The 18,591-nt window shown below is 42.5% G+C and overlaps 1 protein-coding gene across 7 annotated transcripts in view; it reads right to left on the bottom strand.

Annotated features, from left to right (window-relative positions):
• The window catches only part of FAT3 (FAT atypical cadherin 3), a 669,400-nt gene that overhangs the window by 106,364 nt on the left and 544,445 nt on the right, over window positions 1-18,591 (bottom strand). For all 7 annotated transcript variants that reach the window (XM_033948992.1, XM_033948995.1, XM_033948996.1 and 4 more), the window contains one exon: window positions 12,271-16,344. In XM_033948992.1, coding sequence (XP_033804883.1) covers window positions 12,271-16,344 — 4,074 coding nt within the window. The remainder of the gene's footprint in view (window positions 1-12,270; window positions 16,345-18,591) is intronic.

Here is an 18,591-nt window from a genome sequence, read left to right as displayed (position 1 = left end):
GCAAATAAATATTTGAAGTTTCTATTTAGCTGTAATTTCTGTTGGTTTAGTAGGGTTAATTTTCTATAACGAATGTAGTTCTACCCCTGATCCCTCCCTATCTTGTCTTATTTTATTGCACTCTCCTATTCCCTATTTTAGAATTTAAGCCACTTAGATGGTTCTACCAAAGAATTTAATGAAATTGAAACTGGAAACTTAATTTTATAAAGACATATACAGTGGCATTTTTGAAAGGACATTGCGAGGGTATCTAGAATTCCCTCTCGTAAAGGAACCCAGGAATGTGGGAAAACAACAAAGGTGGTGATGAGAAACCAAAAATCAACGCCGGCCTCTGCTGCGAAACAGACTCGAGGCACCTTTCTACAAAGGCGTGCTAGCCGCTATCACCTCCTCTTGAGCAGGCGGTAGAGTGCGGTAATCCTGTGCGTGCGCTAAAAACGCTAGCGCACCTTTGTAAAAGGAGCCCTTGGTCTGTGAACCACCTGAGTTCTAAAGACAGGCCCTCCAGCTCCTCCAACAGAAGCAACAATTATTTTTCTCCAGTCTGGTCCTGGGGGGGTGGGGTGGGGGGCTTAGTCGAGGAGTCTACCATTTTATAAAAGAGAAACAAAAGCAGAGCACTTCCCTTCCTGCTGAAGGCCATGCTGGAAGATATTCAGCCAGAGATGGAAGACTGCAGTTTTTGTTACTGAAGTACCAAATTATCCTTTGTTTTCCACTTTGCTTCACAGAATTACATTGTTTTGAAAGCGGTCTGAAATATGACTGTGGGACATTACCTGCCAGCGAGTAGATGTAGCTGCACGTAACAGTATGTGGGTGGACAGAGCTTGACCCCCCAACAATAAAGCAATTATTTTGCTACTGCATTATGACCAGCTTTGAGCTGAAGGACAATTTCCTGGATATTTTTCTTATAGAACATTTCAGCTATTTGCATTAAGCACCACAGAGTGAAAAGAGGCCGGGGCCACGCCCGATAACCATCATCTGGCAGCCAATTGGGACGCATGTAAAAAAAAAAAATCTGAGGCACGACACCCACATTGTAGGTCTCCGGAGCATGTCTATTTGGAAATGCATAACGACGTTTGAGCAAGTCCAAGTCGGGGTGTGGCTTTGCCCGGAAGTGGCCTTGTGTCTCTACATGTCTACGTAGACGCGAGACAGACGCCTTACATTTCGGGACATCTGACCACACCTGTAGACGCGATTCTCTTTTGCACGCTAATGTTGATTGACACGTAATCGGCAGCTGCCGATGGTGATGTTCAAAAGAGAATCAGGCCCGGAGCATGTACTTGCAAAAGCTAGTATCCTGTGTGCAAACGATGCTTACATTTAGCTGCTAGACCAGGGGTAGGCAATTGCGATCCTCGAGAGCCGGAGCCAGGTCAGGTTTTCAGGATCTCCACCATGAATATGTATGAGATGGATTTGCATGCACTGCCTCCTTGAGATGCAAATCTATCTCATGCATATTTATTGTGGATATCCTGAAACCTGACTTGGCTCCAGCTCTCGAGGACCAGAATTGCCTACCCCTGTGCTAGACTGAGGGGGGGGTCAAGACTAGAAATGCTATAATAGTAATACATAATTGTTTAACGAATATGATTAACAGAAAAACAGAGACTCCCATCCCTACCTTTAGAAAAGCAAAAGAAGTGCAAGAAAAGATCTCGTTTAGCTTCCTTAATGACAAGAGGATTCAAACTGTGAGCAATCAATAGCAATCTCGAAATACTACAATGGGTCTCACCAGTCAGTCTCAAGAGAGGATGTAATACACTATAGCACTTGTTACCAAGACAATTGCATTAACTGTTGATTATGCAATCAAGAAATGGCAGCAGGTTTTATTAAGGAATCCTTTAATGAAGGTTCTATCATACAGCTGCCTTCATGCTCATTAGGTTTTTCAGCAGGGGGAAAAAAAAAAGGGGAAAAAAAAAGTTTACATGACACAGGAAGACACATTAGTATTAAATAGCCCTAACGAGGGGTCATTTAAGGAGCCCTTCAAAGATAAGCACTGCAATTAGGTGAAATTTATTAGAGTGGAAGCTGGTGAGGAGTGGAGCAGACGAAGCAGAACAGCTTTTTATTATGCTGGAACACTGACACTGAACCGGCAATATTACTTTTCCACATCATTTAACCGCATGCCGACAGAAACCAGCTTAGAAGAGAAAAGGAAGGAAAAGAACATGTTCCTTTGGTTAACTGGGAGGGAGGTAATACCATTCTGCTCACCGTGAGATAAATTAAGCCTGTGGGGGAGGGAAAAAAAAAAATCCTGGAATTGCACTGGCAGTAACATTTCCAGAGATTATTTACATTTGTGTAAAAAAAAAAATTGTACAATGACTTCTTCCACCTTCCCTCCTCATTCTGTAGCTTGTGGTCTACTATTAGGCATCAACCCCCTGATTCTATATATGCCGTCCAAATTGAACGTGTAAATAATTCGGAAACGAGCTCTGAACCATCAACAATCCAAATGTGTGCGTTCATCTAGATGTGCTCTATTCCAGTGGTTCCCAACCCTGTCCTGGAGGACCACTAAGCCAGTCGGGTTTTCAAAATAGCCCTAATGAATATGCATGGAGCAGGTTTGCATGCCTGGCATTTCCATTATATGCAGATCTCTCTCATGCCTATTCATTAGGGCTGTCCTGAAAACCCGACTGGCCTGGTGGTCCTCCAGGACAGTGTTGGGAACCACTGCTCTATTCTATAAGGCACGACACCTAACTCCCACGGTGTGTATCTCAAAAAAGAGGGCATGACCACGAGTGTGTCGGGGAATTTGGAATTACAAAATACTGCCTAACTGCGCCTAATTGGAGACTGGCATTTACACCAGGTTTTAGTAGGTGTAAGGCTGGTGCCCAAAAGTTAATCCATGCTAAACCCTATTCTATATTGGGCATAGGAAGAACTACTCTCTACTCCCTGACATGCACCCTGAAAACAAAAATTAAAAATGTATTTTAGCACACGGTTAGCGTTAGATAGATTGTGAGCCCACCGGGACAGAGAGGGAAAAATGCTTGAGTACCTGATTGTAAAAACCGCTTAGATAACCTTGATAGGCGGTATATAAAATCCTAATAAACTTGAACTAATTAGGCAGGTACTGTGGGATGCCTGAGCGCATCCCATGGTACACAGCTTTAAACTATGTTAGGAAGTGTGTTAGCGCTTAGCAAAAGGGTCCCTAAATTAGGCTCATAAATATAGGTAAATGAATGATAGGCCCCAATTTTTAGCCCTAACTTTGAAGCTCCTAAATTCTGAGGAGAATTTTCAGTTTGGTTGAAAATAGGGGACAAATTTAGGAATCTAACTTAGGTACCATAGAGCCCTATTTTGCATAGGAAACTGAGGAAGGAATTGGGACGTCCAGGTCTCTATGGAACAACGGGCATTTTGTAAAGGACACCGATAAATTCTTGTATACCGGCTGGCATGTACAACTAAAGCATCAAAAGGTGGCACGAGTGTAGAAAAAGAGTGGCAGTACTCAGCTTCCATCATGGGAGCCAACTTTGCAAAATGATTGAGGGTGCTAAACCCAACGGAGACTAGTCCTCCTTGGACACAGTTAAGGAGTTTGCTCAATATTGGGGGTGCTCAAGCATCCACAGAGCTGACCCCAATATATAAATGCCAATGATTATACAAGGAAGTATCAACTTTTGCTATCTCAGTGTATAAGTGGCAGCTACTATATGCGTAAAGGTATCTTGTCCCATTTCTGTATATATCTCAATTGCACTTGTACTCTTGGCTACCTAGTAAAATGTTTCATTGTATTCCGTGGCGTAGTAAGGGTAGGAGGTACTCGGGGCAGTGGCACGCCATGCCCTCCTCTCTGTGCCCCCACTCCTTCAGCACCCCTCGCCTCCCCCTTTCCACAATTGTACTCTCCCTCCCCCTCACCTCTTGATCTTCACCAGGATGAGTGGCTTCTGCAAGCATGCTCCTCGCACCAGCGTTGGATTTCCTCTGACATCACTTCCTGGCCCCGTGACCTGGAAGCGATTCAGAAGAGAACCAGGTTGGCGTGAGCAACAGGAAGAAGTTGCTTGCGTTAGTGAAGATAATATGGAGGTACAAAATGGGGTGAGGGAAGGGATGGCGTGAGGGTGGCATGGAGAGGTGCCAGAGCCCCCACTGACTTGGCACCCGGGGTGATCCGCACCCCTCTTATTACGCCCATTTAATTTATGTTATTTGAATGTTGTAATGTGTGCCTTTTAGGTTTTTTGTTGGTATTACACTGACGTCATAAATATCTGTTATCACGTTGTTATCATAAATATGTTATTACGCTGACATCATAAATGTCTGTTATTTGAATGTTCTTTCATACTATTACAGTATCATTTGTATTCTGCTAAATTTCTGTTATATGATTGTTCTATAGTGCTGTATATAATTCTGATACTGCTCCATGTCAGTATTATTACTAGAACTCGATTTGCCATCTCCAGGTTTTACTCATTGACTGAATTTATGCTTATATTTGGTCAATTTATTATTGTTATGCTGTTAATGAAATTGTAAATTTTATGTTAACCCTTCATTTGGCATTGTTGCTCAGAAGCAGCATGTGTCTTCTATGGCTCTTATGAGGGATCTGCATCTCCAAACGCCTGTTTACGTGGCACTGTTGCTCTCGTTCAACATTAAGTTAGGTAAAGCAGTCGTTTCGCCGTCTGCCAATTAACCTGCTGTACACTGCTTTGGGTGAATCTCTCCAGAAAGTCGATTAATTTAGAAAAAAAGAAATATTTCATACAATTATAGGTATGAGTGCATCCAATTAAGAAACAAACCATCAAAAGGTAAAGTTTTACATTTTAAAAGCTAAAAAAGCTACAAGACAGCTAAGCAGAATTAGTCCAGTATACAAAAAGGAGCAAAAATGTATTATAATAGCTTTGAACTGACTCTTAAAGTGGTTTCTATTGAGAGACCTCACTATTTTCAAAGAACAATTGGAATTTGTTTTGGGTTCCCTGAGGAAGATGCACTGGCTAAACACGGTCCATGTCGAGACCTGAACTATTTTTTGTAAGATAAGTGCACTTATTGTTCATTTATTGTTGTTCCACAGGTTAGTTTTGCAAATTAATACCGCATAGAAACTTATGGTACAATTGAAAAATACTAGGGAAAGAGAATGGGGACTTGTATACTGCCTTTTTGTCACTTTGGCATTTCAGAACTGACATTCAAAGCGGTGGGCACTGGAGGATTAAGTGACTTGCCCAGGGTCACAAGAAGAAACACTAGGGTTTTATCTGAAAAGCAGTGAGCCACAGCCCTTCCTCAACTAAGGGCCCTTTTTACAAAGCCTCAGTAACGATTCTTCCGTGACAAATGCACCAAAGCCCATTCAATTCCTGCGGGTTTTGGTGCATTTGCTGCAGAAGAATTGCTATCGTAGCTTTGTAAAAGAGGCCCACAGGGCCTGATTCTCTAAAGGATACTGGTTTGGACAAGTTCCTGGAGGAAAAGTCCATAGTCTGCTGTTGAGACAGACATGGGGGAAGCCACTGCTTGCCCTGGATTGGTGGCATGGAATGCTGCTACTATTTGGTTTTTTGCCAGGTACTTGTGACTTTGATTGGCCTCTGTGAAGACAGGATACTGAGCTAGATGGACTATTAGTCTGATCCAGTATGGCTATTGTTATGTGAGCCAAGTATAGGACAATCAAGCACTGTTAAGGTTGGCTCTTAGGCATTGGTAGAATGAGGCAATATGACATCACAATCTGAACTTTGGAATGCTACTATTTGGGTTTTTGCCAAGTACTTGTGACTTGGATTGGAACTCTGTGAAGACAGGATATTGGGCTAGATGGACCACTGGTCTGACCCAGTAAGGCGTCCTTTAGCGAATTGCATCTTTTTTTTTTCATAACAGACACCTTAAAATGTAGCCCAACATTTTACAAGTATACATTTAAGGCATCTGTCTTGTGCCTACGGAGACATATAGGGATGCTTACGGATGCCCAAGGCCACTTTGGGTGGAAACCACACCCATGCCGGCCTTGATGCCTCCATAGGCACGAGTAAGACACCTAAATTGTAGGCATCCTTCGCAGCATGGATAAAAAAAAAAAAAAAAAAAAAAGTGTGTCCCAATTGGCTGGTAAGAAGGCAGTAAGATGTCTACCGGCTCTTACAATCGGGACACCGTTTGAAGAATCGGACCCTAAGCGTCCAATGATTAAGGATTGAGAGATTTCACTTAGGATCCATTGATCCCTGCTGGGTCTCTTTATGTTCTCTGAGCACACTACCTTATAATGTTTTATAACATTCATTTTCAAGAGATGTGGTATTTCTGATTATGCTACAGGTGTTTCATTATCAAGCACAATTAATGCCTCAATCACTACTTTCAAGGTCTGGCTGAAACAAGCCTTTTGCAGAAGCTTATAAGTACCTCAGAGGAGATAAAAATTTAAAAAAGGCCACTGGGGAAATGTACTCTCATTGAAAAATGGTAAATAGTAAATACCTGTACAATTTTTTTCACTATCAAACCACACTCTCTTTAAATATATGCACTCCGGGTCATTTGCACGTGTATTCAATATGTGTGCTCTGGGCCATTTGTAGAGATATGGAATCTATATGTGCAAATACTGGTTATTACATGTGGAGATGTCATTTAATGCTTCTAAAATAATCTAAATTTAGTAGATCAGTTTTTGTTTTTTTTTGTTTATGGAGCACAGTGGGGTTTTTTTTTTTAGTATTGTTTTAAACAATTGCTTATCTCTGCTTTCCAAAAGAGGTTTCAGTTCTGCAATTTTCCTAAACCAAGACAACCGTTCTCTCCAGTATTATAAAAATATCTGGACCTCTGCAAATAAAGACCTGGACCTCAGTGCCACGCAAATAAAGACTAATTGTCCCCCTCCCCTCTTTTTGTCAGACAAAGTTCACAGGGACCTTCCACAGTCTTGAATCTAAAACGCTATGTGCTTCGTCCTATGTCTGGAAGAAAAGAAGTGGGGAGGGAACCATACACATAAACCTGAGATTGTATGTGAAAACAGGGCACGGTTAATTCTATGTTCTTCCACACTGTCATACTATTTGCCATCTTTGACCTAGTATACAGCCGTCATATGAATGAAGCAGTGAAGCAAAGTTACGTTATGTATATGATTACAAGGTGTTTTGCCCGTATGACACTACTCTTATTTCCTTGGCATTTTGAGCAGTTTACATCACCCTCTGGGTCCCTTGAGAAAGAATTTCAAAACATGGTCCATGTCGGGACCTGCTGACACAGTTGAAAGCTAAGTGGGAACTTCTTTCTCTCTTTTGCCATTGAAAACTAGTTGAGCACTTGAACAGTATGTCCTTTTCAAGCTTTTTTTTCAAAATAAGTCATACACAGTGATGGGGCGGTGGGTTTTGCTATAGGAGCTAATGCTCTTGGTCAAAGTTCACAATTCTGAGTGTATATGAACACTTTACTTATTTTATAAGTCAGATATATATTTTGCTTATTTGCATACTGAGAAGTCTTATCCAGTTATACTAGTATACTAGTATAATAGTTTGTTTAATAGTTTGTTTAATAGTTTGTTATGCTTTTTTATTCATTTATAAATTTATTTCCCCTTCCTATTTGTTCTTTCCTTTATTATTACTCTTCCTTTCCTATCCAATTATTGTAATTTCTTCCCTATTTATCCTCACAATTCAAGTATGTCTCGATACCCTAACTAACATTTTATTATACGTTTGTAATTAAGTATGTTTAATATTTAAGTAAATTTTAATTTATATTATCAATAACATTTAATCTGCATGTGTTTAGGTTTCAATCTGTATGTATTAAGGCTTTGTAAATCGCTTAGTGATTTAAAATAGGCGATTCATTAAGAATAAATAAACTTGAAACTTGAAACTATACTATATGCCTTATTTACCAAATTATGTCTGCCACACTGTCTACCATGCTTCAATCTCTCATGTCATGTCTGCCACACAATGTATGCTGTTCCATGTCTTCTATGCTATATTTCATCATGCACACCTGCCTTACCAATTTTGCCAAGTCACGTCATACTATGTTACCCATGCTTTGTAATACTAGGCTCACCATACATGCTTGTTATATTATGTTTTACCATGCTTTGTTAACTATGTTTTGCCACTCCTGTCACACCCTATTTGCCATGCTATGTCTGAGAGTGTGGCGCGGGGGTTGGAGCTGCAGCCTCGGCACCCTGGGGTTGTGGGTTCTGACACACGCTGCTCCATGTTCTGAGCTCCCCTGAGAGAACGGTATAGAAAACTGAATAAATGAATAGTGTGAAAAGTTTCAGCCTCTGATAACCAGAGCTGGTACTGTGATGTCATAATGCCTCATTCCACCAATGCCTAAGAGCCAACCTCATCAGTGATGTCACAATGGCTTCATTGTACTAGACTTGGCTCACTTTTACTACATTTTGATTTCTTGAGTGGTGCAGTGGTTAAAGCTCCAGTCTTAGCACCCTGAGGTTGTGGGTTCAAACCCTTGCTACTCCTTGTGACCCTAGGCAAGTCATTTAATCTCCCCATTGCCCCAGGTACATTAGATAGATTGTGAGCCCACCAGGCCAGATAAGGAAAACTGCTCGAGTACCTGAATAAATTCATGTAAACTGTTCTGAGCTCCCCTGGGAGAATGATATAGAAAACGGAATGAATAAATAAATATAAAAAGTACAGTGCAGAATTAAATTATAACGTGAACATGATCCTGCTTTAAGTTCTACATGCAAAGAGCAACTGGCATGTTTATCTTGAGTTTCTGAAATGGGGAAGAAGAAAAAAACTGAAACAGCTATGAGGAAAGTATGTAATTGCATAAATATTTAGAAGAAGCCCTATAAATCTGATTTGGTTTGATTAAAATCGTATTACTGAAATTTGCAAATCTCCAAGTTTTCTCTCAAGTAGGCCAAATTTCAGGAGTGCTGGATTTGTGGGTCCTTCAGCATGCTGATTACATTACTTCTCTGTACTGTAGCTAAGTTTCATTAGAAAGAAAATTCATTTTAAGCAGTATATTCAAATCATCTGGCCACATGTGGGAAGTGGTAAAATTAATTAAAATCAGTTGGTGGCTGATACTGTCTGTAGCAAAACGTGTTTACAGCAAATGGAAACTCTTTATCACCGTAACTGATTGGGAATCCTGCGGCTCTTCCAAACCGTATTCTGGAAATTTGTAGGGTCTGCAATTATGCAACTCGGTTTACATATATGCAGATAGAGTGGTACCTTGGATTACGAACATAATCCGTTCCAGGAGCATACTCGTAATCCAAAATGCTCTTTTATCAAAGCGAGTTTCCCCATAGGAAATAATGGAAACTCGCTTTGATACGTTCCCCCCCCCCTGAGAACCGGCATTGCTCCCCCAAGGCCCCCCCTGCGATCCGGCACCCCCCTCCGCGATCCGTCACCCTCCCCCCGCGATCGGGCACCCCCCCACGCCGCTTCTTACAGTCATCTGGGCACCGGCATGTCCTGTGCTTAGTGCCGGTGCCCGAAGATCATCCTCCTCTTCTGCTGGGCCTTGAGCATTTGCGCATGCTCAAGGCCCAGCAGAAGAGGAGGACGATCTTCGGGCACCGGCACCAAGCACAGGACATGCCGATGTCCAGATGACTGTAAGAAGCGGCGGGGGGGAGGGGTGCCCGATTGCGTCGGAGGGGGGTGTGCCGGATCGCAGGGGGGAGGGTGCTGGATCGCAGGGGGGGGGGGGCGCTCGTAAATCGAGCCATGCTCGGTTTCCGAGGTGCTGATTTTGCAAATGTTTTGCTCGTCTTGCAAAACACTCGCAAACCGGTGCACTCGTAAACCGAGGTACCACTGTACTTATTTCTTTACCTGGGACAATGGAGGATTGAGGTCCAAATTCTGTAACCGGCGCCTGTTAGGCACGTATTTCGGAGGCACCCATGTAGATAGGCGCCTATCTAAATCGAGTAACAAGCTCAATTAAGCTTTTTAATCCGCAATAATTGAAACTTATGTGCCTATCAAGGAAGAGCGATTCTGCAACAAGGCGCCTCTAAAAATTTAGGCGGCCTTCAAAAAAAATAGGCGCTATGCACGTTAGGCGTGGGCGTGGCTACATGTTAGGCGCCTTGTTGCAGAATCGCTGCTCTTAAGCGTGCTTAAGCGCTCAGCTAGACGCCTAACTTTTAGTTGTGCCTAGAGCTGGCCTATTTCTAGGGCAGCTCCAAAAGAGGTTCCGCTCAGCACCCAATTTTACTTGAATTGCGCTGAACAGTGCCTAATTAGGCGCCTAACTTTTGGGCGCTTCTTATAAAATTTGCCCTTAAGTGACTTGCCCAGGGTTATAAGGAGCAGTGCTAGGATCGATCCCACAACCTCAAGGTTCTCAATCAGCAACTCTGTCGCTAGGCTTCTCCTACCGCAGGGTGTTACCATTTCAGGATGGTCTACTAGCAACAGGATGGTCCGTGTTTCGGACAACCTTCATCAGGGGTCCTAATAGGTACAAATACAATATTAAAACAACCATATAAAAATTAAGATAATAAAAGTGCTGGTAAAAGGTTTTTAGTTAAGATTTATTTGTCAAAATAAAATTTGCCTGCACCGTGTACAAGTCTGCAGTTTTGGTTTGTTTGCTCTGGTCTGTTTTTTCACTGCAGACGAAGTTGGACCTCTGGTTCTTTTGTTGTTTTGCTATTAGCAACAGGAACACTTTCCTGAAACTTACACGTCTCAGGTAGCAGGTGTAAATCCCAAAGAACATAAATGTGCATTCCCCTTTTGAAATAGGAAATACATACAGTAGAATCCCAGTTAACTGACACTCAACCAACTGGCAAAAAAAAAATCCTCCCCCCCCCCCCCCCCCCCCCCGAGACCACCTTCACTACTATCCTCACTCCATCCTCCCCCCCCCCCAAGGCCACCGGCGCTGCTAGCCTCCACTGCAACCACTCTCCCGCTGAGGCCATCGGCACTGTTCTCCTCCCTTCGTGCCCAAGATGATCGGCTCCTTCTGCTGAACCCATGCTGACTCTTGTCTCATTAAATCATGTTTGTCTATGTGTTTCACAATTTTGTTTTTTTTATAATTGTTTCCACTATTTTTCCCGGCACTGAGGACAGGCTTACCGGTCTGTACATGGGTGGGACTCAGTCAGGTCCTCATGACATCAGGGGTAGGAGCAACAGTAAGCCTAAAGCCGTTACCCTGAAGTTATCTGGGCACCAGGCTGGTATTTAGACCAATGCTCGGTTGGCTAAAGTTAGGGTAGCCTTTTTAGCTAACTTTAGCCTCTTACTTAAGTGGCCAGCAGTCTGAAGATTCCTACTAATTGATTAAGTATTGGCTTAGCACAAGCACCATTTTCGGACCACCTCAGCACCAACCGGCTAGTGCAGGAGCGGTTAGTACTGATAGCCACTGCACTGTTCAGTTAAGTGCACTGGCTAACCACTAAAGTGGTTAGGCAGGAACAAACAATTTAACCAGGTAGGACACTCTCCTGCCCAGTTAAATCACATTGAAAATAGGTGGTTATATTATATATCTTCAGGTGATTATTTTTGTACAAGGAACGCAAACTAAACTGCCAAGTATGAAGGTAAGCACATAGAGGGAATGGGAGAGAGTTTGGCACCAGAGCTGGTATTGTGATGTCATAATGCCTCATTCCACCAATGCCTAAGAGCCAACCTGATCAGTGATGTCACAATGGCTTCATTGTACTATACTTGGCTCACTTTTACTACATTTTGATTCTAGAGTGGTGCAGTGGTTAAAGCTCCATCCTCAGCACCCTGAGGTTGTGGGTTCAAACCCGTGCTGCTCCTTGTGACCCTGGGCAAGTCACTTAATCCCCCCATTACCCCAGGTACATTAGATAGATTGTGAGCCTGCTGGGACAGACAGGGAAAATGCTTGAATACCTGAATAAATTCATGTAAACTGTTCTAAGCTCCCCTGGGAGAATAGTATAGAAAAATTGAATAAATAAATGGTGATCAAACTGCCTGCACTGATGCAAAGTAACTTGCCTCAAGTTCAGATCTGGAAAACATAAGTAATATATCTACATCAGTATATGGCCTAAACAGGAAAGTGTCGAGAACAATTTTGCACAGCTTTTTACCATGCTCTCTCGTCTAAACTATCTCTGCTTTCATTAATTACAGATTTTGCTACCATAATGGTTCTCACCTGTAATATGGTAGCTCACTTGTCGATTCACATCCTCCGTGTCTTCATCCCAAGTACTAACAACTGCCACAACTTCGCCTGGAGCATCACTCTCTTTCACAGAGCCCCTGTATACCTCTTGTTCAAAGACTGGTGCATTGTCGTTTATATCTGTCACAGTTACTGAGACCAGTGTGGTTGCTGAAAGAGTCAGTGTTTCTCCAAGGTCTGAAGCCACAACTGAAAATTTATAGGTGGGGTGTTTTTCGTGGTCTAATGCTTCCAGGGTGCTAATCCATCCACTGTTGATATCAATTATGAAAGATTCCGTGACTTTGTCCACCTCTGAATCTGAGGCAAGAGTATATGTGACTTGCCCATTTGCACCCCAGTCTGCATCTAAGGCCTTTACTTGGATAAGTTTTGTTCCTATTGGCATGCCTTCCATTATTACGGCATCATAATGACTGGATTCAAAAATAGGCTTGTTGTCATTTAAATCCAAAACTTTGACCTCGACATCCACAGTTACTACAATGTCAACTTTATCTAATGGTAAAATTGCTGAAACTTTGAAATAAAACAGAGGATTTGCCTCATGATCAAGTCTTTTATCTAGTTTTAAAATCCCAGTGTCTTTGTCCATGACAAAAAATTCATTTTTGTTATTTTCAGCCAGTTCACCATTGACGGTACTGTACACAGCATTCTGCCGTGGCATAATGTACAGGTAATCAACAATGCTACCTATAGATGTATCTTCCCGTAAAGTAAAAGAATATTGGGGTTGAGGAAAAGCAGGTAAAATAGTTTCTGAGGGCAAAACGTGAATGTACACTGGGATGAGAGAATGCTTAACTGGGATGCCACCGTCAACTGCTTTCACGAAGAAGGAAAGAACTGTACTTTTCAAAAGATTAAAATTGCCTTTGGTAACCATCCATCCATTGTCAGGGTCAATTTCGAGGAGATCGGCTACAGACACTGAGGCCTCACTATACAGTGAGTAGGTGATCCTAGAATTTGCTCCATCATCTGGATCAAATGCTTGGACTTGAGCGACCAAATGACCTTTTCCAACATCTGCTTTGACACTTGCTCTATACTCTACAGTCTTAAATTGTGGAGCATTATCATTTTCATCCACTACTATAATTCTCACAGTGCAGAAAGCTGCTCTTCCACCACCATCAAGGGCCCTCAAGGAAACACTGATGTCACTTTCCAAAGGGCTCTCCCTGTCTAGTTTCTCTGTTGTTACAATTTGTCCTGTGTTATCAACAAAGAAGCGATCTTTGGCAAAATCATTGATTATGGTGTAGCCTATTTGACTGTAGATCCCAGAATCCCCATCTACTGCTTTTATATGAATTACTTTGGTTCCAGGGGCTGCGTTTTCCCTAACTTCCGCTACATAAACACTTTGGGCAAAAATGGGATTATTGAGGTTGGCTCCAAGAATTCTGATATGTACTTGTGCTGTGCTTGTGAACAACCCATCAGAGACAGAAACATTTAGACTATACATTGGTTCCATCCTTTGTTTACGATGTTTGGAAAGTGTTATAACACCACTTTTGCCGTCTATAGTAAAGCTTATGCGATCATTGCCAGACAAGATGTTGTATTCCAATCTGTCGAAGTCCGAGCTGTCGGCATCTGAAGCTTGGACACAAGTTACAAAATGACCCCGTGGAGCTAATTCACTAACGTATGACTCGTATATTAATTGATTAAAAACTGGTGGATTATCATTCAAATCCGTCACAAAGATAGTAACGAGAACTTCACTACTGATTGATGGGAATCCACTATCTGTTGCCCTCACTTTGAAACTGCATTGTTGCACTAGCTCATGATCTAACATACGAGCTGTTAATATCAGACCACTTGTGCTGTCTATGTGAAAATAGTCAGTGCTATTAAAGATATCCTGCACTATTTGATATCTTACAATTTTATTTTTTTCAGAATCAGCATCAGTAGCAACAACCTGCAACACTGGTGTCCCAATCAAAGATGCCTCAGAGAGTGTTGCACTGTATGCTGAATGATCAAAAATGGGGGGATTATCATTGACGTCGTTAATATTTAAATCCACAGCGACTTCAGCCCGAGCACCTGTAAGAGCATCACTGGCTCTTACTGTTAGCTTAAAAACAGAGTTTATTTCATAGTCCAAAGGGCTGACGACACTGAGGACTCCAGTATCAAAATCAATATTAAACTGATTGTAGGGATCTCCATCAACAATTGTATAAATAATTCCCTGGCCTTCTGGACTGGTTGCATTGATGCTCAGAATTGGGGTATGCATTTCTATATCTTCATTTATAGAAGCTGTGTAGAAAGGCTTGTTAAATACTGGCATTGCTTTGTTAACAATAGTAATAGGAAGTTCTACAGAAGCAGATAAGGGAGGATTACCCCCATCCTTTGCAATTATTTTAACTCCATATTCTATATTAGACAAGTCAGAATTAAAAGCTTCCTTTAAAATGACGCTACCAGAATGTTTCTCAATTTCAAAGTGGCCATAGTCTTCATCTAGGGAATATGTTAATTCACCATTTGTACCTTTATCTTTATCTATGGCTGTTACACGATATATAAGGGTACCAGGCTCTGCATCAACCTGTACTGCAGCATAGTATGGAAGACCTACAAAAACTGGAGCATTGTCATTCACGTCCTCAATGTTGACTCTGACAACTACTCGTGCAACACGTAGATGGTCAAGTTCACGACTTGCTTCCACTATCAATTCATACATCTCTTGTTCTTCTCTGTCAAATGGCAGCCCAGTTGTTTGAATAACCCCAGAAGTGGATTTAATATTAAATTTGTTTCCTGCATTTAATATACTATATTTCAGAGGCTCATTGAGATGACTTCCCATTGCATTTACAATGGCTACCTTCGTAATGTTGGTGCTGTTTTCCAAGATTGAAGTAGAATAGAAGCTTCGGGTAAACTGCAGTCCACTATCCATGACTTCTTTTACTATTATTGTTGCCATAGCTGTGCTATAAAATTTTCCATCAGACACTCTTATGATAAGTATGTAGTGATCTTTGGAAAGACTATTGTTTTTGACTGTAAGCACTCCACTACTTGAATCAATTGCAAAATTGTTCATGTTGCCATCAATTAGACTGTAAGTCAATTCAGGTGGAACTTCTGAATCTGGATCTTCAGCTCTGACTTTAAGAACCTCAACGCCAACATAAGTAGGTAACAACAGGATTGTCTCAAACACGGCTTCAGTAAACACTGGTGGGTTATCATTGATGTCAGTTACTTCAATCGTGACTTCAACTGGACTTTCGGCTGTAAGTTGTGGGTTACCACTGTCTCGGACATGCACGTGGAAATAGAAATGAGCTATTGTTTCATGATCTAAATTTGCAATTGTCCTGATAGCACCGGTGCTGGAATCCACAGTAAAATATTTCTTAGCAGTAGATTCAACTATCTGATAAACAAGCAAGGCATTTTGATTGCTATCAGCATCTGTAGCTCGTATTACCATTGGGTTGTTGTCAGAGCTTCGAACTATACTGTTGATGGGAGCACCCTCACTTATACTGCCAAAATATTGTGAATAAAGAAAAACTGGAGGATTGTCATTTTCATCAACAATCTGAACGGTGACTGTGGTATTTGAAGCCATACCTGCCATATTAGTCACTTGTACAATTAGCTGGTAAGAGTGTATGCGTTCGTAGTCCAGCGCTTTCTGACTGGTGAGGACCCCAGAATAAGGGTTGATGGCAAGTGCTCCATCAACATTCCCATCCTTAATTTCATAAATTAGTGTTGACTGACTTATTGCTGAGAGCAAGAGCACCGAGGTTCCAATATCCACGTTCTCATTAACTTCTGCCTGATATTCCTTTTGAGTGAACTTTGGGTGAGAATTATCTGACATCGTCAAGGAAATGCGGACAATTGCGGTTGCAGACAGTGGCGGTGATCCCTGATCAGTCGCTTTGACGGAGAGTACAAACTGCTCAGTCGCTGACGAATCAGGTTCTTTGGATATAGTAATGATGCCTAAAATGGGTGCGATCTTAAATGTATTTCCAATGTTTCCTGGAAGAAAAAACAAACACAAAAAAAATTAAATTAACAACCCTTAGAAGGGTAACCTTGACGCCAACAAGTAGAAACATTGCTAATAGGGAAAAAGAACTAGTTAGCCTTGGGAATGTACATAATACAAGGCAAATACCTCTGAAAATTATCACAGAATAATTTTATAGTCAACATCTAAGACCTTAAAGTAATATTTTTTCACATAATTGCTATTGTAGCATTGATCATATCTTCCTACATTTTGAGATACTGGGGAACCTTACATACAGAAAATGTTAATAGGAATAGTAATTAAAGTGTGCAATGTTACTGTGTGCTGATTAATAATGCCCATTTTAGGTCTACTACAGTGGGGGCCCTCAGTCAGTCAGGTTTTCAAGATATCCTTAATGAATATGCATGAGGCAGATTTGCATACCTATCTCCTCTATTATATGCAAATCTGCCTGATTCACGGGCTTCGGATAAATTTGCTTCCTTTCGTCTGTGGTCCTCTATACTACTTTTGCTCCAGGATTAAAGCATAGGCAAACCAGGCCATGTAGGTAGGGACCAGATGTTTAGGGGTGACCCTCTCCGATGTGTAATTCACTGGTTTCCAATCTGTGATGTTGCTTCATCTATCTATGTTGCTGTCTCCCTTTGATCTGCTCATTATGCTTTAATCCTGCCTTGGTCTCCTCCCACACCATTTCTGTATTCCTGTTAACACAGAGAACCATGAAAATCTTTACTCCAAGTCCTCTGGCTAAATTACTTATCACTGACAGGACGCAGCTGCACTCTACCCATCCTAGAACTTATGGAGCTTCAACTAGAGGTATGGGGGAAGGAAGAGGGGGGTGCGGGTGGAAGGGAGGAATGGGAAGAGGCAGGGGAGGGAAGGGAGGGTTCGGGTGGAAAGGAGGAATGGGAAGAAGCGGGGGATGGAAGGGGGTGCGGGTAGAAGGGAGGAATGGGAAGAGGCAGGGGAGGGAAGGGAGGGTGCGGGTGGAAAGGAGGAATGGGAAGAGGTGGGGGAGGGAAGGGAGGAATGGGAAGAGGCAGGGGAGGGAAGGGAGGGTGCGGGTGGAAAGGAGGAATGGGAAGAGGTGGGGGAGGGAAGGGGGTACGGGTGGAAGGGAGGAATGGGAAGAGGCAGGGGAGGGAAGGGAGGGTGCGGGTGGAAAGGAGGAATGGGAAGAGGTGGGGGAGGGAAGGGGTATGGGTGGAAGGGAGGAATGGGAAGAGGCAGGGGAGGGAAGGGAGGGTGCGGGTGGAAAGGAATAATGGGAAGAGGCAGGGGAGGGAAGGGAGGGTGCAGGTGGAAAGGAGGAATGGGAAGTGGCAGGGGAGGGAAGGGGGATGCGGGTAAAAGGGAGGAATGGGAAGAGGCAGGGGAGGGAGGGTGCGGGTGGAAAGGAGGAATGGGAAGAGGTGGCGGAGGGAAGCGGGGTGCGGGTAGAAGGGAGGAATGGAAAGAGGCAGGGGAGGGAAGGAAGGGTGCGGGGAAAGGAGGAATGGGAAGAGGTGGAGGAGGGAAGGGGGGTGCGGTAGAAGGGAGGAATGGGAAGAGGCGGGGGAGGGAAGGGGAGTACGGGTGGAAGGGAAGATTGGGAAGAGGTGGAGAGGAGGAGGAGGGGTGTCGGCCCAGGGTGAATTGCTCCCCCCCTTACTACGCCACTGGTTCACCGCACTAGAAAACAACAGCAGCTTCCCCCACGCACACTTCCATTTTTACCATGGTTAAATCTGTGATGATAAAAATATTACAAACTGAATTAATTTCGTTATACACTTCCCCCTCCGCATTCGTGGTGATAGGGAAACGGCATGTCAGCGAATAGAGAAAAAATGCAAATAACTTTTCCTATGTTATTCATGGGTTTTTTTGTAAAAAAAAAAACCCCAAAAAAGACACAAGACCGTGAATAACCTGACCTGTTCCAGTAAAGAAAGTGCAGCTGGGAGCAGCGATTTTCTCTGTGCAATGCCGGGAGCAGCAATTTCCTTTGATGTAAATTTGGGGGCGGGGCCTTCGATTGAAAAACCGCAAATAACCAAAACCGCGGCCCGCGAATACTGAGGGGGAAGTGTATACACAGATCTGAATCCCCCTTGTTTCCAATTACCAGATCGTGATCTTTCAGGTTTCTGGTTTATTTAAAATTTGATAATATCACTTATAATACTTCTAAGTGATGCACATTTTTAAAAACTAGAGTCAAATGTTACAAAAATTAAAACATAAACCAAATCAATTGC

This window comes from Geotrypetes seraphini, chromosome 6 (genome assembly GCF_902459505.1).
Source record: "Geotrypetes seraphini chromosome 6, aGeoSer1.1, whole genome shotgun sequence".
Taxonomy (NCBI): Eukaryota; Metazoa; Chordata; class Amphibia; order Gymnophiona; family Dermophiidae; genus Geotrypetes; species Geotrypetes seraphini.
Note: the sequence above shows the minus strand (reverse complement) of the source record. Positions and strands in the feature narration are given on the sequence as shown.